The sequence below is a fragment of the Oncorhynchus kisutch genome, linkage group LG28 (genome assembly GCF_002021735.2).
Source record: "Oncorhynchus kisutch isolate 150728-3 linkage group LG28, Okis_V2, whole genome shotgun sequence".
Classification (NCBI taxonomy): domain Eukaryota; kingdom Metazoa; phylum Chordata; class Actinopteri; order Salmoniformes; family Salmonidae; genus Oncorhynchus; species Oncorhynchus kisutch.
Genome location: NC_034201.2, coordinates 9,081,258 through 9,103,706, shown reverse-complemented (window position 1 = coordinate 9,103,706; position 22,449 = coordinate 9,081,258). Strand labels below are relative to the sequence as shown.

The 22,449-nt window shown below is 41.6% G+C and overlaps 1 protein-coding gene across 2 annotated transcripts; it reads left to right on the top strand.

Moving 5' to 3' along the window:
• The first annotated feature begins 995 nt into the window (after window positions 1-995).
• On the top strand, window positions 996-22,442 carry LOC109872938 (nuclear RNA export factor 1). 2 transcript variants are annotated; one of them, XM_020464367.2, is made up of 21 exons: window positions 996-1,134; window positions 7,886-8,117; window positions 8,221-8,362; window positions 8,462-8,545; window positions 8,690-8,794; window positions 13,985-14,065; window positions 14,189-14,258; window positions 14,378-14,466; window positions 14,547-14,654; window positions 14,873-14,982; window positions 17,970-18,006; window positions 18,135-18,206; window positions 18,320-18,375; window positions 18,675-18,782; window positions 18,895-18,953; window positions 19,154-19,269; window positions 19,389-19,431; window positions 19,538-19,610; window positions 20,823-21,005; window positions 22,119-22,179; window positions 22,296-22,442. In XM_020464367.2, the coding sequence occupies exons 1-21, from the start codon at window positions 1,128-1,130 to the stop codon at window positions 22,332-22,334; spliced, it is 1,875 nt and encodes a 624-aa protein (XP_020319956.1). In that variant the 5' UTR covers window positions 996-1,127; the 3' UTR covers window positions 22,335-22,442. The 2 variants fall into 2 exon arrangements, with proteins under 2 accessions (XP_020319956.1, XP_020319955.1); XM_020464366.2 differs by lacking the exon at window positions 996-1,134 and adding an exon at window positions 7,018-7,235.
• Window positions 22,443-22,449: the final 7 nt, after the last annotated feature.

Below are 22,449 nucleotides of genomic sequence, written 5' to 3'. Positions count from 1 at the left end.
TTTGGCTTTATTAACTCATAGATTTAAAAAATAATTTTTTACATTATTTGCAAACTGATATGTGACATGTATTGATGGCAAAATAGGCAACAAAATTATTGTTGAAAATACAATATTTGGGGATATTTCAGTGATTTAGATGGTACAATGATTCTCTACTTTCTCTGCTTGTTTTATGACATACACTGAAATTAGGCAAACTATTAGAATTTTAGAAACCAGCTATTTTAAATAAACTGATGCTGATTTAATTTATACTGACTCGTCTCAATGGGTTAGATTACTAGTTTAGCCACACGCTGGTTTGTACGTGAAGAGTAGTAGTGGATTCTGTTTATGTTTTGTGTAACATCATGCTATGAATGTTACCGTACTGTTTATGTTCAGCATAGTTGCTGTTCACATTTTATTGTTGCATTCTGTCTGGAGCTGGAAACACCAGATGTGATTGGTTCACTGAAGGAGCCTTCGGGTTTGCCGGTGTCAAACAGGTAACAGACTCTTTCAAACTTCTTGAGTCGTTTTGTATGAACCTTTTCACTATTATGATCATTTCTTCATTATCTTCTGACGGTTATTTAATGACCTTTAAAAGTAGATGATGGTGCTCGTGGAGGCTCTTCAAATTTACGAGACCGATGCAAGTGAAGAGGAGCCTGCTGATCTGCAGGATAGAGGTGCAGTGGTGGGACCCAAGGTGCCTCAGCTAGGGGACTCTATGCTGCGTCAGAGACGGGGACCCTGGATGAGTCTATGAACCATAGATCATCGCTCACATTTTTACACACTCACAAGTCCCTCGACGTGCCTTTCCCTTTCACGCAGCCACAGAGGCATCCACTGAGAGTGAATTCCCTACAGACAGCGACTCCAGATACTGTAGTATCTGGGATCTGTTTATATTAGTTACTGTGCTGTTACTAAGCAGTAATGCATTACGGCAGTGTTACGTTACTACACCTAATAGGAAATGCACTGGGGTGCCGGGAACTGTAGAGCACAAGGGGTTTTGACTAAACGAAAACTAACTGTACTCCCGTCTCCTGCCTGGTCATTTCTCCACAACACAAATATTAGTGGCGACGAGGTGATTAAACTACATAAACGGACATCGCTTGAAGGGAAGAATGTTGCGTGAGTAATGAAACTCAAAATACTTATGTAATTCGTCAGTTTTTTTTCTTCTTTCGCCAGTAGAGAAGGCTAAGCACTGCTAGTACAGTATTCAGGAGCTGCCAAGTAGCAAGACTATTGGAGTCCAGAATAGCGACACTGCCCTCTGGTGGTTAAATTTAAAAAAACTGTCAATGAACCTATTGAAATTAGGCGATCTCAGTGGAGAAATATTGGCAAGAAAAAAAAAAGGAAGAAGGAACGTAACACGGTGTGTACATTAATACAAATGAGTGCAGTGAATGAAGTAATTGCAGAAACTTCTGAAGTGAACAATTAGATGAAAATTCAGAAAATTAAGGAATATAAGGAAACTGAACAATTAACTGTGAAAATGGCAACCATTGGTCTAGTACCAGAGTTTGAGGCTACAAAAGAGGATTTTGATTCCTATTTGGAGCGTTTTGAGCGTTGGCTGGCTGCAAATGAAATCAAAGATGGAAAGAAAGCAGATGTATTTCTCAGTGTTTTGGGTCCAACTGAGTATGGATTGCTGAAAGGTCTCATTGAACCATTGAAAGCAGTGGAGTTGAACTATGCAGAACTGACTGAAACTCTTTCAAGGTATTTCAAGCCTAAGCTAATTCTCATTGCAGAACGTTTCAGATTTGACCAACGTCACCAGAGTCAAGGGGAAACCGTGGCTGACTACATCCTTGCTTTGAAAAGGCTGGCAAGTACATGTGAGTTTGCACGATTTGTTGATGATGCTCCCCGAGACAAGTTTGTATGTGGTCTCACAGGTGAAGCATATCACAGAAGGCTCCTGTCAGAGAAGGACCTGACCTTTAAGAAAGCCTGTGATATAGCACTTGGACTCGAGCTTGCCCACAGGGATACTATTGAGCTATCGGGACATGCAGAACGTCAGAAAGGTGTTCACAAGGTCAGTGATGCACGTGGTGAAAAAAGCTCACAAAAGTCACACTTTTTTCAGTCCCGTCCTCAAGGTTACACAAGAACGACCACAGCCCACATCTCAAAGGTTTAGGCCAAGTTGCTACAGATGTGGGGGAGATAATCATCATCACAGTGAATGTCGATTAAAAAATGAAAAGTGCCACAATTGTGGAAAGGTTGGACATTTACAGAGAGTGTGTAAAGCCTCGAAACGCACAGCAAGAGCGCACAAAGTGTCAGACGCAGCACAAGAAGAGGAAGGTACAACTGAAACAGTATTGGAACTGTTCACAGTGTACACAGCTCAACAACTAAAAGATGGAATCTATCTCAACATGGAGTTAGTGGGAAAACCAGTAAAAATGCAGCTGGACACCGGAGCGTCTGTATCTCTGGTTCCAGAGAGACTCTACAAAGAAAAACTGAAAGAGTGCCCTCTTCAGCACGCGTCCATCCGCCTTTCTTCATACACTGGTGACACTATTCCTGTGTTAGGGCAGATCCAGGTACCAGTCCGGTATGAGGGGAAGGAGTGGACGCTACCGCTTGTCATTGTTAAAGGAGAAAAATCAGCCTTGCTAGGCAGAAACTGGCTACAAAAGATCAAGTTGAACTGGGGAGAAATCTTCAGTCTCAGAAATGACAAACCAGGGAGTCAGGCTACACTCACTAACATGCTGGAGACGCACAAAGAACTTTTCAAAGATGGCTACGGTGAAATACAAGACTTCACAGCAGAAGTCAGAGTGCAAGAAGGAACCAAGCCTATCTTTCACAAACCACGTCCGGTTCCCTATGCTCTTAAGGAAGCAGTAGAGAAGGAACTGGACCGCCTACAGAAGAATAACATAATCACGAAAGTAGCGAGGAGTCTATATATATATATATATATATATATATATATATATGTGTATATATTACGCATTCCTGCGTCTGTCTCCCAAATCATCCATGCCAACGTGACATAATAATCTACCATTAAGGGAGACAGTGGGAATGGCCCGTCCAACGCTGTGACTAATCTGTCCGGCGCTGCCGCAATTTGGGCAGCTGCAATTGGGCCGTCCGACATCGCCGCAACGGGTCCGTCAGACAACGCCACCTCAGCAGCCACAACTGGCCCGTCCGGAACTTTCATTGCGTACACCTGGCCCATATTCCTACTGCTTGTATTTATGTGCCCTTTGTTCACCATGGTGGGGTCGATTATTGTCACAATGTCTGTTGGTGTGTGTGAGTACCTGTACTGTGTGTTTTGGGCATTCGTGGCCTCGTGGATTGCGCAGATTACGGTTCTCGTCCCGTGTGTTAATCATTGTGCGTGTGTTGTTTACTTGAGGAACTCCTCGCTCTTTTGTTTTGGGTTTCTACCCTGTGTTTTGTTACGTGTTTGTTTGGTCTTCCCTTACACTGCACGTCGTAATTTGGGCTGAATTTTAAAAAACTATTACGCATTCCTGCGTCTGTCTCATTTATGAATCATTTATGCCAACGTGACACTCCAGTCTTGAAATGCTTACTTAATTACCTTGCTTGAATAATTGTAGCAATGACAGTTGTTCAGCCTTCGTTATATTTAAGGTTTATTAAACATTTTACACGTGCAGCTCATAGTTGAATTGCAGCACAAGTAAATTAATTGAAAAAATTAGATGTAGTATACAATATTACAGTTAAGTAGCATTAAGCGGTCTCAAAGTATGACATCCGGCTGTCTGTCAGTCAGAGTAGGGGGAAGGTTCAGTTTGTGACTGGATTGGGTAGATCTGCCACTGTCAGCCATTTGTAATCTTGGGGTTATGCAAGCTTCTGGGCAGAGGATCTGCAGGATGGGTGCGGTGGGACTCCAAGGACTGCAATCCCAGGTCACTGCATGCAGAGCTGTAGGTGGGGCCCATAATGATTATGGTTGCACGTCGTTGGATCTTGTCAAGTTGGTCGTGTTGTGAGACCTGGGTGCCATACTGGAGCAGCGTAATCGAGCACTGGACTGACAAAGCAGGTGTAGACTGTCAGGTCTTTGGCGGGAGATGGAAGTGGGGAAGATGGTTCATCATGAAGAACCTTCGGTTCCCTTCATCTTGTTTGGATCTGACCAGTCAGCTAGTTAGTTGAGGTCCTGCTGTATGGTGGAAGTGTCACATCCACAAAGGCCCGGGAGTTGGATAGGGTGCCCTCTGATGCACCTTTGACGTGAGCCACAAATACAATTGGACCAAGCCTTGTGCCCTGGGGGAGGCCACAGGAGAGTATCATGGTACTGTATTGCTGGAATGGAATGGAAGTTACAAACCCATGGCACGATCTATGGTCGGACAGATAATTGCAAAATGTGTTTCATTGCAATGGTGTGATCCACACGATCAAAGGCCTTGCTGTAGTCTGTCGGGACCCATGTGCTGGAGGTGCCTCTGGTGTCTGCTGTTCTGTACAACTGGTCTGCCATGCTTATAAGGCACTGGGCGGTTGAGCATCCCTCGAGGCAGCCAAACTGTTGGTTGAAGATGTTCTTTTGGATATCCACCCATTCAGCAACAAAACCTTCACAACTTTGCCAGAAGGGGCGTGAGCTAGACGGACCATAGCTGGTCAATGCTCGGTGGATTAATCTTTGGCAGGAGGACCACTATTGCCTCCTTCCCATTGATGTGGAACCACCCCTTCACGCAGGTGTTGAATATGTCAGTCGGGGGTGGATATTTCAACATCAAATTACTTGATGAATCTGCCACCTGGTTGGAACGGAGAGTTTTCTCCTGTGCATTTCCCATGGTTCAACAACAGCAAGGAGTGGCATAGCTGGCAAATATGCAGGTAGGTTTTTATGTTATAAATCTTAAGGAATGTGACTGAGCAGGTACACCAACATAGTTGAGAATGTCTTGGTGCCTGGGATTGAAGCCTATGGTCTCAGACCTGCTGTTTTCGACTCTCTCTCTCTCTCTACCGCACCTGCTGTCTCTAACTCTGAATGCTCGGCTATGAAAAGCCAGCTGACATTTACTCCTGAGGTGCTGACCTGTTGCATCCTCTACAACCACTGTGATGATGATGATTATTATTTGACCCTGCTGGTCATCTATGAACGTTTGAACATCTTGGCCATGTACTGGTATAACCTCAACCCGGCACAGCCAGAAGAAGACTGGCCACCCCTCAGAGCTTGGTTCCTCTCTAGGTTTCTTCCTAGGTTCCTGCCTTTCTAGGGAGTTTTTCCTAGCCACCGTGCTTCTACGTCTGCATTGCTTGCTGTTTGGGGTTTTAGGCTGGGTTTCTGTATAGCACTTTGTGACATCAGCTAAAGATGGCTTTATAAATTGATTTGATTGATTTTATTATGGCTACCATATAAATCAATACATTATTGTATGACTTTCCTTGAGCAAATATGCTTTTTAGAGCTGTTACAAAGACCACCACGTATTGAATTTTTATTTATTTATTTGGGTCGAAACATATACAGCAAGATGTACATTGTATTCCCAGAGGATAGCACTTAAAAGTATTTATTAAACACTTGTTTCCAAAGTGGTCTGCGATTTTACTTTTCTTTTAAATACATGTCATTTTTTTCTGTTTTAGATAACTTAATGTTTCAAGGAGCAATGAAGGATAAGTGAAGTTACAATTGGTAGAGTTTTGTTGAAAAGTATCCGTATAGGTAAAAACTGTTATAGAAAATAAGATATTGTCTGATGTGTCTGTCAAATTTCATTGGTGAGGTTAATTCAAATGTGAATGAGGGTAATAATGAAATGAATGGAATGTTTTGACTTGAGTATGAATAAAAGGTTATTTGAAATGTCTTCAAGATAATGTGAATTTTATCAGTATATAACTGGTCAGCTTTAATGCCCATCTTAATAAATGAAAAACGAATACATTCAATCTTTATTAATCAGGTAAAATGAAGCTGATACATGTGTATGTGTAACAGGGTTGGTAATGTTTCCAAATGTGTATTTAATGTTCAAGCATTCTTATTGGTTAGTTCAACTCTGACAATAAGGTGTGTTGTGGTTGGCCCCGCTTGCAGATAGGGGATAGGGGGAGATCGCGAACGTCTCCCCAGTATGAAAATGTGATGCAAGGGATTTTGCCATCGACAGCCATCAATACCGTTAAGCCCTGCACAACTAACGTGCTGTTTCCCATTTAACAACAGCAGAAATAAATTATGCTCAACTGGGACCACTGGCCGAAGTGATTTATTTTGAGAAAACACAACGCATGGAGAGTACATATACATCTGTTTACATATGTTAAGGATAGACAACAGGTTATGCAACAGGTTATTTTCTGGTGAAGTAGTTTTAGTTAATTTTGTCCTAGCAGTAGGATGGTAGTCTGTATTGTTATTCTAGTATGAAAAACAGTGATGTTGCTCTAACTTCCTGGCTTTTGATGTGAAATGTGAAATATGACGGGTTTCTTTGTACCTAGTTCACACCAATGTTGAAAAAAGCCAGTGGTGTAAAGTACTTAACTATTTAGATTTTTGACTACTTTTAACTTCACTACATTCCTAAAGAAAATGATGTGCTTGTTACTCCATACATTTCCCCAACGCCCAAAAGTACGCGTTACATTTTGAATGCTTAGCAAGACAAAACATGGACCAATTCACGCACTTATCAAGAGAACATCCCTGGTCATCTCTAGGATCAGGTACCCCCTGTTCATTCATAATAATCTAAAGGCCAAACGGATTCTTAATTTTATTTAACTAGGCATCAGATCCTAGGCCAGCCCAGCACATACTCTGAAATGCTTTATGAATATGGGCCCAGGTAGGCCTACTATGAAACAAAAAATAAAAGAAATGCACACACTGGGATCAGTGTGAGATCCAACATCTGAGGACTACACACACATAATACTTCTATTGAAGACAATGCTAGAGAATTAAGTGTTCATGACGTCATTATCAGAGCGTGTTATGAGCAAAACGAGTTCAAATCGAATGCACATGCTCAGACTGCGGGGTCATACATTGCATGCTACGAACAAAGTGAATGTCTTTGCTAGCTACGGATGATAAACTCGAATTGATCTACATATAGAAGTGATATTATCCAGTATTATTGGATTTACGTCTTCGTGTTAAGTGTGTGTTCGGTTCCTGATTATGTCAACAGCCGACGATTCACGTTACCAGAACGGTACGATGAGGGTTAGTTAGCTAACGCGTTAGCTAGCTGTTGTGGCTTAGCTAACTGACGTTCGCTAACAAACCTGTTAACAGCAATGTTCTTCCTTGTCAGCTAAAGTTTTTTTCGTAATACTAAATGTAATACGACAGTAACTATCAATTGATACGTAGGTAGCTAACGTTAACTAGCTACATAAACAAGTTAGCCAGCGAACGTTAGGGGTTATCCGCAGAAAGCAGCTAGATACTGTAGCTAGCCAGCCAGCTATTTGTGGTTTATAAGTTAGTTAGCACTGTTTTTATTTTATTACACTGGACCCATGGCTCGCATGCTGATACTCACTCTGACAGCATATATATCTGGCTAGCTAACACTCACACCTCTTGTGTGACAGAAGTAACGTTAGGTAACTAGTTAGCTAGCCAACAGCAACGTTGAGTAATTCCATAGCTAGCTAGCTAACTACATCGTAACGTGGCTGCAAGCCTGAACGTGTTGGCGTAGTAAAAGAGTGCATTAGCTAGCGCTTCTGCCAAACATGCATGATAACAGACGACGATGACAATAAATATGGGCCATTACCAGGCTAATTGCCGTGACCTTGTTGAAGTACTTATTCTGTGAAAGCAAAAACACATTTTTGTGACTTTGTCCATCAGATCACGATGACAGAGTTGGAGGACAAACGTTTCGCAACCGCAAAGGCAGGGGTCCTTTTAGGGCCCATATGTATAGTGACCAGGGGCCAGGAGCACCAGGGACAAGAACAAGATATCGTGGTGGCCAAAAAGGCGGTGGCGGCCAGGGACCCAGAGCGAGATTTGACGATGAGGATGGAGATGTGGCAATGACAGACAGCAACTCCCAAGATGGGTCCTCCCAACACAGATTGTGGGTTTGTCATGCAAATTAGGGGGAATATTTCATTTAAAATGTTTATAGATTTTATCATGGAAGTTATCCTTTTAACCCTCTCATGGTTTTACCTTGCCAGTAACCCTTACGGAAGGCCGAATCGCCGTGGTGATGACCGCTTTGATCGTGGCCGCAGAGGTGGCGGTGGAGGTCACAGGGGTCGTGGTAATAACAGAGGGGATGGAGGTGGAGATGGCCGCAATACCTGGTTCAAGATATTTGTGAGTCAACATTGTGAATGAATTGGGTGGCTTTACTGATCTACTAAGCTGTCATCGATTGGATTGTAATTAACCAATGCTAATTTGTGACTCTTACAGGTCCCCTATGGAAAGAAATATGACAAAGACTGGCTCATAACAGCTCTGCAGAGTATCTGCTCTATACCCTTCACCCCAGTAAATGTAAGTGACCACTGCCTAATGGCTCTTTTGCGTGGTCAAGTTAGGCCATAAATAGTTTAATTCCCATGTCCCTTGAAATTGTTTCATTTGATTGTTTTTAATATAACCTAAACTACGTTCTTTCTACACCTCTGTTTTCCAAAGTACCAAGTAGAGGGCAACCGAGCACAGTTCTATATTGACGATTCCATCACTGCGAATGCCTTGTTAAAGATATCTCGGAAGATCACAGACAAAGAAGGCTACAAGGTAAAAAAAAAAATCCCTTCCACAAGATCTCTGCCAGTTTTATCAATTAGTGTTAAGTGGAAGATTTTGGCAGACTGGGAACCAGACATGAAAACACATTATGTCATCAGGATTTTTAAATTAAAGGCCCAGTGCAGTGAATTGTATTTTTCCTGTGTTTTATATAGGGCTGACTCCCAATTAATCGACTTGTTGATTGTTTGGTCATTAGGCCGTTAGTGGACCACGATTGTTTTAGTGGAGCAGTAATATATATATATATATATATATATATATAAAGATAGATGTGTGTGTATGTATATATATATATGTGTGTGTGTATGTGTATGCACCCATCTCAGTAAACTAATCCATTGCGGAGGCCTCAACTAAAAGACAATTTATGTTTGATCTGAAGATGTGGTCGGATGCGCCATATGCAAGGTGTGAAGCAATTGCGTAGCCTGCAGAGGCCAAATCGAGCTCAGTATCCCATCACCTTGCACCTCCCAAATTTTGTAACAATGCGGAGGGCTCTGTATAACTCTGCATTGACATGATTGGTTGACGGTAGATGGGGGCGGTTTATCCTATAGAAAACACAAACTCACTTCATTGACAACTGCTCCACAAAGCTCAAGAAGTATGAATGCCCTGACTTCTGCTGAGGCCGTATCGTCATAAATGCTGCATGGCTAATGCAGATGTCGGATATACCACTTCTCTCTCCAGAATGCGCTCTCTCCCACCAATTTGTGCACGTATATTATTTCATAACTTCATTGTGTGAATTGTTAGTGTATTCAATTCCCCATTACATATATCACCAGTTGTACATTTACCGTTAATTCCTATCATTTCTAATCTACAGTGTTTGTTACTTTGATTTTGGGAATTTATCTTAATGCATTCAATATTATTATTCCAGTCTTCCCGTTATCATTGTCGTAGTGGACACATTGTCGGCAGAGTGCACAACCTACAGTGGTTCCTCCTTTAAAAGTTGCGAGTTTACACTGCGGACTTGAAGGTACCCAGTGTCACGGCTTCATTGCTCCAGACCACCACAAGGAGGAATTAGAGCACTCATTATGCATTTGGATCCCAAGGTTTTTATATGACTAATCATATTGAGTGTGACTTCAGCAAAGATGGCTGACAAAACATTACAGGGAAGCAAATGTATGTAGTTATAGCGTCATAACTAGTCCAGCAAAAACTGTACAATTGAGAGGAATATGTTAGTTAATGTAGAGGCAAACGATTGTGCGTATTATTTTGTCATAAAGTTAATTTATGAAAATCCCTATTTAGCAAGTTTTTTCCCAGCCATATCCAATACCAGGTGTATCATTATAACAAGCAGGGAGCAGGTTTCGAACCCTCAACACTCTAGCCCGAAGTCCAGCATGCTATCGACTGTGCCCAAATGTATTCGTTGGGGCCGATTGTGGCTAAAAACACTATCAATTGGAATCTTTAACGTGGAAAGGGGACAAAGTATTATTATTAGTTTTTCACAAGCGTAGCAGGATGGGCTATTAGCTGAACAATACACTATTCAACCTTTACTAAAGAATTGTCTAATAGCCGAGCTTGGTGTGAACCTCCCCAACTTGGAACAAATCATTTTCAGGACTATCTAGAAAAAGCAGCAGAGATGTGCAATAGGTTTCTAAGAAGAGGTTACTCTCCACAATGTGTGGATGAATCTCTTAATTTGGCATTGGGGAAAACACGAGATGAACAAAAAAGACCCGCTAAAGAACCCTCTGTAATGTTCACAACTACATATACTAAAGCTAAAGAACCCTCTGTAATGTTCACAACTACATATACTAAAGCTAAAGAACCCTCTGTAATGTTCACAACTACATATACTTTGAACTCGCAAAAAGTGGGAGATGCGGTCAAGAAACACTGGCTTGTTTTATTTACGTGATAAATTGGTCCGTGCCAACTGCCTGCCACAAAAGAAAATCAGCCAGAATGTTTTGGGATTTTCACCCTCCAGACATTATTTACTAGAGGTCTTAATGATGAAATGCATATGTATGTATGTATGTTGTAAATTTGAACATGAATTATGATGTTTTTCTTACACTGTACCCAAGGATTTATGAAAACTTGCTTGGTAGGTCGATGTCCCCATTGTGGTTTTACAGACGTGTTTAATACGTTTTATGTACACACTTGATTTGAATATTTTTTAAATGCATATTGTTATATTTGGTAGCACTTATTTGTTTAACTTCGCCTCCAACCCCTTTTGATGCGTGGAACGGATGTGGGTGTGGCTAGGTCTACATAACAGTGCTAATTTTTTCAAAAACTCACAAAAGCTCTGACGGAGGCTGTGAGGACGATATGTAAAGCTTATTAAAGATCAGTGATACGATCAAGAGCAGTGTGCGGGTTCCTTCCTCTTTTTCCTCATCTTATCTGGCTGTTGCACCTGCAAAAAAGATAGCTCAGATGTGCGAGTGCCTTTTTGAATTTTGAATTTGACTTTACAAACTACAAGAGGGCTTAATTGGAGTTTAAGTCTGCACGTTCAAACTAAAACAGTGTAACTAAAAAGAGAGCGCACATTTTGTAATTCCCAAACTCTAAAAGTAATTGGAAAGGTAGATACAAATGATGTGTGACATTGTGGTTACAATAAAGAATGTAGCCCATCATCCAAATGTTTCCTATTAGCAGGACAATAGACTTTTTATAGCCTGGCTACTGTTGTGAAAATCCCTCAACTTGCAATGTATCCGATGCTTAAGTACTCTAAAGTGTTACATTTCTAACTCAAAACAGCAGTACAGTATTTCTTCATCTTTATGCCTTCGTAAATAAAATAACGAGAAAAAAGGACGTTCAAATGCAGATGTTTATTTTTCATTTTATCTCCATTTGGGTATTGGTTAGACAAGAATTAGAAAATTAGGGTGCAGAAATGTTATGCTCTTAGTGCAAACTTTATGTAACTAGGCAAGTCATTTATGAACACATTTTTATTTACGATGACCTGCCGTCATTTTCCGTTCCAGCAAGTACCCGTCAAAAGTTTAGACACACCTACTCATTCCAGGATTTTTCTATATTTTTACTATTTTCTACATTGTAGAATAATAGTGAAGACATCACAACTATGGAATCAGTACAAGGACAGCCTACTCCTTCCTCCCCAACGGGGATTTGAACCCTGGTCTCCTGCGTGCCCAACATTCTGTAGTACAGACATGGCCTGCTCTCCCTTATGTAAGGCTTTAGACACTTTCCCATGTTTACTACAGTATGTATTGTAGACTGCACAGTAGCCTAAAACACATTTTGTTAATAAAATAATGATGATAAATACTCTTTCAAAATGCAGTTGTACAGCTCCATATTTTCCATTCCATCCTAACAGAAACCCTGAGGGTATAGAAACACCATAATATTATTCAAATTAATTAAGCAAGTACCAGTCAAGTTTGGACACACCTACTCATTCCAGGATTTCTTTATTTTTATTATTTGCTACATTGTAGAATAATAGTGAAGACATCACAACTATGGAATCAGTACAAGGACAGCCTACTCCTTCCTCCCCAACGGGGATTTGAACCCCGGTCTCCCGCGTGCCCTGCATTATGTTGTACAGACATGGCCTGCTCTCCCTTATGTAAGGAATTAGGGACTCCCATGTTTTCTATAGTATGTATTGTTGACTGCACAGTAGCCTAATAAACAAATTTCCTTAATAAAATAATGATGAATACTTTCAAAATGCAGATGTTGATTTAGTTCCATAATGAATTACTATGGGAATAAATATCACTGATTTACAGAAATATTGGAAAAAAGTTGTCTAATGAAGGCAAACAATTTAGAATCCTCCAATCCTGTAGCCTACTCCCGACAGTCATGTTGTACATCACCATATTTTCCATTCCACCCTGAGAGTTTCGTTTTTCTCTCACCATAATATTAATCAAATTGAGCCACATTTATTAAAATCAATCCCATATACTATGTTATTACAAAAAAGGTTTTAAATTCTCTGGTAATGCCAATACGGAATGCCCTCTGGTGGTCAAACTAGCAATAACTTGCAGTAACAGGAAAAATGGCTGATAATTAAATGACGTGCTGCGGAAGCACACAAGGTGTGCCGCAGTATGACGCAACTTTTAAAGGAGGAACCACTGTATACTACACTTGTGAGAATCAAGTTTTGGTTTATTTCATTTGCGAGTTTTGTCAATTTAGTCATTGTCTGAAAACCATAACTGGCATGCAGACCGGTAGAAATAGTAAGATGAATTGGCATTCAACATGAGAAAGGTTGCCGACTCCTCACGTAGCTTATTACTGTCAACTTCAGGAGTGTAATAGCAGAATCTGAGTGAGGAGAAAAATTGGGTCAGGTTAAGTTTTTTTCCCTTTTTTTTCTGGTTATCTAGATCTCTGGCACCCTCTTGAGGTATGTCTTGTTTCATCAAACCGCAAGCTCAATACATATAGTTGATTTTACTAAAACACAGGGTGTGTGTGTATATGGAGAAATACACGTACATGTTCTTATTTTTTTGACCAATCGATTGGCCAAAAGAACAGAACTTTCTGTTTTAGTCAAGGACAGACCTAGTTTTATATCATATTGTACAACAACATCTGATGAAACTAACACTGTAAAAGTGAGATTTAAACATTTTAAAAAAGAAAGAAAAAAATCTTATTTCCTGATTGTTGCTGGACTACACAGGACCTACTAATCAGCAGATTTGCATGGGTGGGAGTTTCGGCTTTGCATGGTGACATCACCATGCGGTAAATTTAGTTTTTTAGAACAATAACAAAGACGTCCAAATAACGGCTAGTTTTCAGTTTTCCCCTCAACTCACACCACAGCCAGGCAGTCCTAGCAAATGTATTTATTGAGAAATAGTTTTTCGCTCAAAGGCTATTTTTGCCCATTTTAATGGAGATTATTACAGTACGGTACTTAATTGTTACCCAGAAATGATTTGATATTGATATAAAAACAGCTGAGGCCAGGTTAATGGTTTGAGGATGGCAAATCAGTAAGGATAGGACCATCATTAGGATCTTGAGAAGGGGTCAAGCGGTGGTTAATGATTAGGGCTTCCAATTGGAATTCAAGGAGAACCATTTCCCCTTGGGGATACTCATTAGAAGACATGCCATTCACTCCTCCAACTTCCATCTTTCCAGGTGACTGTACTGATGAATTCCTGTCCTCCACCCTCCTTTCTTCAGTCTGAACTAAAGCCAGCTGATCTGGAGCACCTAAAGGTAAGACAAGGAGACCCGCTGTTAATAAATAGGAGATGGAGTGATGGGTTTTAATAAAGTATATTATTATGCATGGAGATGTATGGGCTGAATGTCTATTAAAACCCTTTTTCCCCTCATTAGCAATGCATGGCTAAACGCTTTGATCGCTCTCAACAAGCCCTGGACTTGAACAACATCCGGATAGACCCAGGTAAGCACACGGCAAGAGCAGTTAGTCACATCAAATATTTTTCGCTGTACATTTACATTATATGACATGGATTTTGGTAGTGCCATCTAACAGTCCTACGCTTCCCTGATTTTTCACAGACCTGGTTTCCCAGAACATTGATGTGACATTGAACAGAAAGAACTCTATGCACGCTGTTATTAAGATAATTGAGGAGAACATTCCAGAGGTATGGATGTGGCCCTTACTTGTAGCTGAATAATATGTATGCTTTCCTTTCCACTGATCCCTACTTGTTTCCTTCCATAGCTTGTTTGCCTGAACATCAGCAACAACAAGCTGTTTAGGCTGGATGACCTGTCAGAGCTGGTCAACAAGGCTCCAAACTTGAAGACACTCAATCTTTCTCATAATGAGGTGAGGAGATCGGGTCTGGTTGCGGCACAATCGGTTGTTACTCAAACACTGATCTTTACTGGGATTGCACAAAGTTCTGTTGCTTTTCAGTTATCCACATAATTCATTTAGTAAATTGACTACTCTTGGGGACTAGGATTTCTCTCTCTGTCAGGTCTTTAGAGTATCAATTAGGCTACTGGCTGTTTGATTAGATTTTATTGTCCCTACCATTCCAGTTAAAGACAGAGCGTGAGCTGGATAGGATCAAGGGTCTTAAGCTGGTGGAGCTATGGCTGGAGAGGAATCCCCTTTGCGACTATTTCAAGGACCATGCTTCTTACATAAGGTCAGTCTGTGCTCAGGATGGGTGGGTGGGTAATAGTATGATGCTGACAGTGTGTTGTGAGGTGTATGGGGGGGGGTAGTTTAGCTCTCTATTCCCTGTATTTCAGGGGGGAATTTGAATGTATTCAGAAAATTCCCGTGCTGCGGGAAATTACATGTTATTTATGGATTATATGATTCAGGAAGGACATGTTGGGTGTGGTACTACTGAATAGTAACGCGCCGCTCAAATTTGAAAGAACTGGAGTGGCTTAGTGAACACCATCCTATCAGAGAGCCTCTCACTGAGCCCTCCCACTTTACTACAATAACATATGTGGTGAAGAAGTTAAGATTTCAGATGATCTGTTCTTAGACAATGTTTTGGTTTATGTTGGAATCCTACAAATACCCTACTCAATGCTTGTGGGGAAGCACCAGAATTAAAATGTAATGCCACCTTTATGATTCTTTTAATTTAAGGTCCATGCATGCCATACCTGCCGAAGTTTTGACATGATCAAACCATTAACCTCTTCACGCCATATACCTCAACATTAACCAGCTTAACACATGGTGTATTTGAGGATAATGGCTACATCTATCACTTTAATTATTCTCCACCCCTCCCCCCTTCTAGATGCATGTTCAACTGTCTGAGTGCTCTTTGTCTGTCTCGCTCTACCTCTCCGAAACTCTGCAGCTCATCTTTACCTTCCATCTTTTTCTGCAGTGGAGATGGCCCTGTGCCCCCTACAGACACCTCTGTATAAAATGATTAGATAAAAAAAGGAAATCCATATAATTTAAATGTCGAGAAGTATTCGCTCGAACACACACACTTATCTTGGATAATACTGACCACAGCATTTTGACCCGTAGTAGTCATTGAGACTCATACTTTGGGAGGAGCTTGGATTAAGAAAATTGCATTGTGGAAAGGGATTCCTTAAATATTCATATGGGAAACATGGGAAACATGGTATTTACTATCTGCTTGTGCTACATGCTGATTGGGCTGATGGTACCTCCTTCCATCCTCCCCTATAACGGGTCCTGAAATGTGGCCAGTGAAGAGGGCTGGTTAGCCAATGACGGGTAAGATCCCACCTTTGATACCGGGACAACCTAAGACAGGCACAGCCGTGCATCTGGCCACATCGTACGCACGCACGTACATGCAGTATATGCTAAGCAAAGAAGACATTGAAGTGAAGAAGAAAACGAAGGTGAAGATTTGCTCTTACAGGCCTGGGGTTGGAGAGGGAGAGAGGTTTCCACAAAGCCAAGCAGAGTTCCCAAATACAAGCTTTCTCATAATTCCCTTAAATCTAACATGCCTTTACTTCAAGGCTTGTTTGTTTTTCGCAGGTTGGTGGACACGTCCTCAGAATGTAACAGCCAGAGAGGAGAGGCTTTGAAAATGAGGGACACAAAGATGCATTTATTGAGAGACCCTCAATCAGTGGGATTTCAATATAGGAAGTTGATTTCCTTTTAAGGATATGACTCTTAAAGTTTCTGTGGGCATAAAGACATGCAGTCATGTCAATGTTCACTGATCAAGTCCTCACATATCGCTCTCAACATGTTTCCCTAAAAATATCAAACAAAAACACCTTTGCTTGAATGCCTTATTTATTTTTAACCACCCCCGGAATGTTAAAGTTGAAGTGGGGTCCAAAATGTAATTTATAATTTATTCTGGTACAAAATGCGTTGTGTGAGATGCAGTATCATTCTTACGTCAATCAATGCTATCAACAAAGAGCTACTTCCAATAGTGCTCTGTCTGTAGTGGTGCTCAGGGCCCAACTTTCATGTTCTCTATCACTCTGTTTATCTTTTCAGTTCTATTTGTGTGTATTTTCTTCATCTGAAGGGGATGCTGTGCATGGCCTCCTCAACTTACTCGTTTTCTACTCCTAGTGACATTGCATCATCTATCAAAGCTTTTTGTGAACTCCCCTTTGCTGTTTTGGTTTGATACGGCGACTCTGTCTTGTTCTATGTTACCATAAATCTAGCGCTTCCCTCCATCCCCCTCTGTTCTACATATCGCTATGGCTTTGGTGAAATACACTGATGGCAAGTGTGTAGTTGCTTTCTACATGAAACGACAGGGTGTAACTTTAACCAGCCTTTATGTAACGGATTAACCCCGCTTCATGGAATTCAGTCATCTCCAACAGTCTCTATCATCACCTCTACATCTCATCCCCGCAGTCGTTAGATTCCATTTCACTATCTCTTGGTTCTATGACGTGTGTATCGGACAGCTCAAACATGCAACATCTAGTTTTACCACGGTACCACCCTTGTGGACTCTACCAATCACATTGGCCACATCACACGTCTGAATTACCAGTCCACTCCCCTATGCGTGTGAAAAGCACTGATTTTTCTCTTGTTGGTATGAGCGCTCACAACCAACGTTCACACCCCTACCCCTACCACCCCTTCCAAGACAGCGTGTGTCAGTGTGTTTCGGCGTGTAGGGGGGACGGTGAGTATCACAAAGGGGTGAGTACATTGCCACAGGAAAGGGGGCCGGGGTGGGTGGCGAAATCGGGACTGTCGCCGTAGATTTATTTGACATTTGATTTATCTGTATTATCTGTATCCCTGTTCATATTAGTACATGAGGACGTGTAACATTAAGTACCTCTTCACTGATATGCAGAGCTGATTAGTTCATGATCAGGCATGGGTGTGGTCTATCCTGAACAATCAAATATGAAGTTCAAACCACCCCGATAATGACGAATCAAGTCCATTGGTCTTTGGCCAAATTCCTCCCCTAATTTTTGTTAATTGTCTGGATGGGGATTATATCAACATTTGGGCAGCTATTAGAGATTATTATCCATGGATGAGGCTGTGAGTGCATGAGCAAACGTGTGTGTGGTTAAATGGTATTCAGGGGGATGACTCCGAGTCTCTTATATTTGGTCAGCAGCACTAACTCCCGTCTCTTGTATCTTCTGTGTTTTTGTGAATGTCGGACAGCACGGTGAGAGAGAGGTTCCCCAGGCTTCTCAAACTGGTAAGGATTCTAAATTCATCCTTTTCCATTCCGTTTTTGATATTATTATAAATGTATTTGTGAAACCTTTTCAACTCTTTAATGAGTTATTTTAGTTCTCTCCTTGACCTCTCTCTGTCGCTCACTAGGATGGTCAGGATCTCCCCCCTCCTATAGTCTTTGATGTGGAGGTGACTCCTGCTGCCCTTCCACCCTGCAAGGTAATACATACAACCAATTGTTTATCATTCGGGGCTGTGCATGTAATCACCTTTGTCAAAATAGGAGATTTTTCTTTACTTTACAATTTCTTTACTTTTGACTGCTGTCACAGGCCAGCTACTTCTGCTCAGAAGAGATCAAGACTCCCATCCTCGCCTTCCTACAACAGTGAGTTTGCACTTAGCTCTTTATATGTGTAACAGGGAAAGACGATGGAATCCACAGATACAGATTATTACTGTACACACTAAGCCTGAACCCAAAACACTGACTCGCTACAATGTATATTATTGTTATAAATGGTTAGAACAAAAGGGGAGAATGATTTGCTGTAATTTGGATTATTCTTTAAATGACAAATTAATCTGCAATAGGTAGAACATCTATCTGTACCGATTGGAAATGTAAGTTGTATGTTTCTTCTGATGTAACTTTAAAAAATAAAATCCCCCCCCTCCCTTTTTTAGATACTACAGTGTGTATGACTCCGGGGACAGACAACCTTTGTTAGATGCCTACCATGATGGAGCGACCTTCTCCTTGAGCATGTCCATTACCATGCAGAACCCATCCAGGTACCCCCTCGGCTAGTGGTTAATGTCTCCAGCAGCATAAACAGTGTATTATAAACGTGCTCAGCAGCACCTATTTGTCACCTGTTTCTAACATAGTCAGTCACTGCTCTAGGTGCAGTCTCGGAGATTACCATAAAGACACTCGGAACCTGAAAAAGCTCAAAGATCCCTGTGAGTCTCTTCTGATTCTCTAGTTCAAAGTTTTGAGAAGTAATGGTTGATGTCATTGTCATCTCTTTCAGTGCAAATTTAGTCTCTGAATAAAGTAAACCTCTTGGTTGTGAAAGTCACTCATATACACAAAGTAAAAGACTACATTGAGTGTAACATCTTTGTTCTTAAATAAACCCTCTTGCCCTCTGTTCTTTCAGCCACACGATTCCGCTTACTGAAGCACACCCGTCTGAATGTGGTGGCTTTCCTGAACGAACTGCCCAAAACGCACCATGACACCGCATCGCTAAATGTGGACGTCAACACCTTCACCGTGAGTAGAATTCACTTCACTTAGAAGTCACTTAGAATTCACTTAGAATTCACTTCTAACCATGCATGACCATCCTTGATTTCATAGCTTCAATCTCTTCTCTCTCTCCACTTTTACAGAACACGTTACTGTCATTCACAGTCACTGGAGTGTTCAAAGAAGGTATGCTTTTTCAAACTTTTCAAACTTATTATACTGTTTCCCCATATACATTTTCATTAACAAAAAAAGTCATTAACCATGTCTCTTTTTCTCTCTTTCACCCTAGTTGAAGGTAAATCCCGAGACTCTGTCAGAGCTTTCTCTCGGGTGTTCATCACAGTGCCGGCTGGAGGGACAAGGTAGGCCTAGACATTTGTACCAGACCACAAGCATAGAGATGGTTCCTCAATATACTATGTTAACAAAAGTATGTGGACATCCCTTCAAATTAGTGGATTAGACTATTTCAGCCACACTCATTGCTGACAGGTATATAAAATAGAGCACACAACCATGCAATCGCTATAGACAAACATTGGCAATAGACTGGCCTTCATCATGGCACCATCACAAGATGCCACCTTTCCAACAAGTCGGTTTGAATTTCTGTCCTGCTAGAGCTGCCCCGGACAAGTGTAAGTGCTGTTATTGTGAAGTGGAAACGTCTAGGAGCAACAACAGCTCAGCCGCAAAGTGGTAGGCCACATAAGCTTACAGAACGGGACCACCGAGTGCTGAAGCGCTCTGTCCTCGGATGCAACACTCACTACAGAGTGCCAACCTGCCTCTGGAAGCAACATCAGCACAGGAACTGTTTGTTGGGTAGCCGCACACAGGCCTAAGATCACAATGCCAAGCATTGACTGGAGTGGTGTAAAGCTCGCTGCCATTGGACTCTAGAGCAGTGGAAACTCATTCCGTGGAGTGATGAATCACGCTTCACCATCTGGCAGTCCGACGGATTAATCTGGGTTTCGGCGAAGGCCAGGAGAACGCTACTATAATGCCAACTGTTAAGTTTGGTGGAGGAGGAATAATGGATTGGGGTTGTTTTTCATGGTTTGGGCTAGGCCCCTTAGATTCTGTTCTTCCACCGTTGTGGCAACTGTTTAGGGAAGACCATTCCGGTTTCTGCATGACAATGCCCCTGTGCACAAAGCGAGTTTCATACAGAAGTAGTTTGTCGAGGTCGGTGTGGAAGAACTTGACTAGCCTGCACAGAGCCCTTACCTCAACCCCATCGAACACCTTTGGGATGAAATGGAACGCCGATTGCGAGCCAAGCCTAATCGCCCAACATCAGTGCCCGACATCACTAATGTTCTTGTGGCTGAATGGAAGCAAGTCACCGCAGCAATGTTCCAACATCTAGTGGAAAACCTTCCCAGAAGAGTGGAGGCTGTTATAGCAGTATTAATGCTCATGATTTTGGAATGAGATGTTTGACGAGCAGTCTTTTGGTCATTTAGTGTATTGACAACTCTGCTAGATGTCTTGACTGTAACTCAGTATAATAAAAGTTAATGGAAATGTGTAATGTCGTCTTTTCTTGTTTGTCTTTGTTTCAACAGTCTTTGCATAGTAAACGACGAGCTTTTTGTTCGTAATGCTACAACTGAGGAGATCCGGCGGGCCTTTGTTGCACCCGCCCCCACACCATCCAGCAGCCCTGTCCCCACCCTCTCAGCTCCCCAGCAAGAGATGCTTTCTGCCTTCTCCCTAAAGTCCGGCATGAACCTGGAATGGTCCCAGAAGTGAGTGGCACACAGTTAACTTGCATTAGATTTTACAGAGTGGCTGCAGATCTGACTTTTCTGGACCCTCTTCCCGACAACTAAAGGCCCTGAAGCGTCTGCGCATGATTCTCTACTTACGCAGTCTGTGCTCTAGAGAACAGGCTACTCTGGTGAATGCTGCTTGTCTAATGAAGTTAGATCAAAGCTGAATCAATGTCTGCAAGATCACATAATGATATTATTGTACATAACAGAACCCAATATAACAGCATAACGTTACTGTAAGACAAAAAAACTCATTTTGAGATTTTAGAAGGATCGATTGGTCCATTTTTGTAATCATGTAGCCAGAACTCAACAGAGCGCCACTATGCAAAATATGTACATTGATTAAATTAGACCCAGGTAGGCTATGCTACAGTTTTACGCCATTTGCTGTAAAGGTTGCTCACTGTACATAATTCGAAACACACCGTTTAACTCAAGTTCTAAAGCATCTCCCCTTGAAACTGATTGAGTTCAAATGGTTGGTATGCAGATGCTGCATGGACGTTACACCTGTAATATGCATCATTCACAATTGACAGTGGGACCGTGTGTGTGTAAAGTAGATCTAAAGAAACATGCGCAGAATGTGATTAGGATCTTCAGCTCTGGGGAATAGGGATCCGGGGGGTGGACAGACACTAAAACCAGTAGTGGTAACGCTGATGTCATCCACTTGTTCCTATGGAAAACTCCCGATTTTAAGCATTTGAATTGAAGCGTGCCATGTTTCTGAATGGTACCAACAACAAAAAATATCACGTTGAAAGTGGCCGTAACTAGCAAAGTGTCATGGTCGACGTAGTCGTTTTCATACTGCCTGAGTCAACCGGGGCCTGTGATTGGTCTGTTTCAGCACAAACTTATTTTAGAGCCAAAAACATTTTGGAAGGGCTTATTATAATTTACATGGGCACACCAGGACTTTTGCCAGCGCTAGGTTGTAGCGCTTATGCTTCAGACAGGACACTGGGTGCCTTCTCTCTACGGGTCTGCAGCCATGGCCTAGATTCTAAGTGGGCTCAAGTAGTGAAACACTGCTTCGAATGATGTTGGGTTTTAACTTACTTGATCAATGTATTTCAGATGCCTGCAGGACAATGAGTGGGATTTCAACCGAGCAGGGCAGGTCTTCACAGACCTTAAGGTAAATGCTTGATCCTAGTATATCTAATGGAGCAATGTGTGTTGCTTTCATTTGACTGAATGTCTCTTAATGTTTTGTACCCTTAAGCTTCATACTGAACTTCTGTTTCTCCTCAGGCTCATGGAAAGATCCCAGATGTCGCTTTCATAAAGTGAATAGGAATGATTGTGGAGCTTTTTTAAATGGTCACTTATTCCCCTCCTGGATTACTAGATGACAGAATGAAATGCTTATTATAATTAAAAGTGAATGTATTCATGTCTGCTTGTA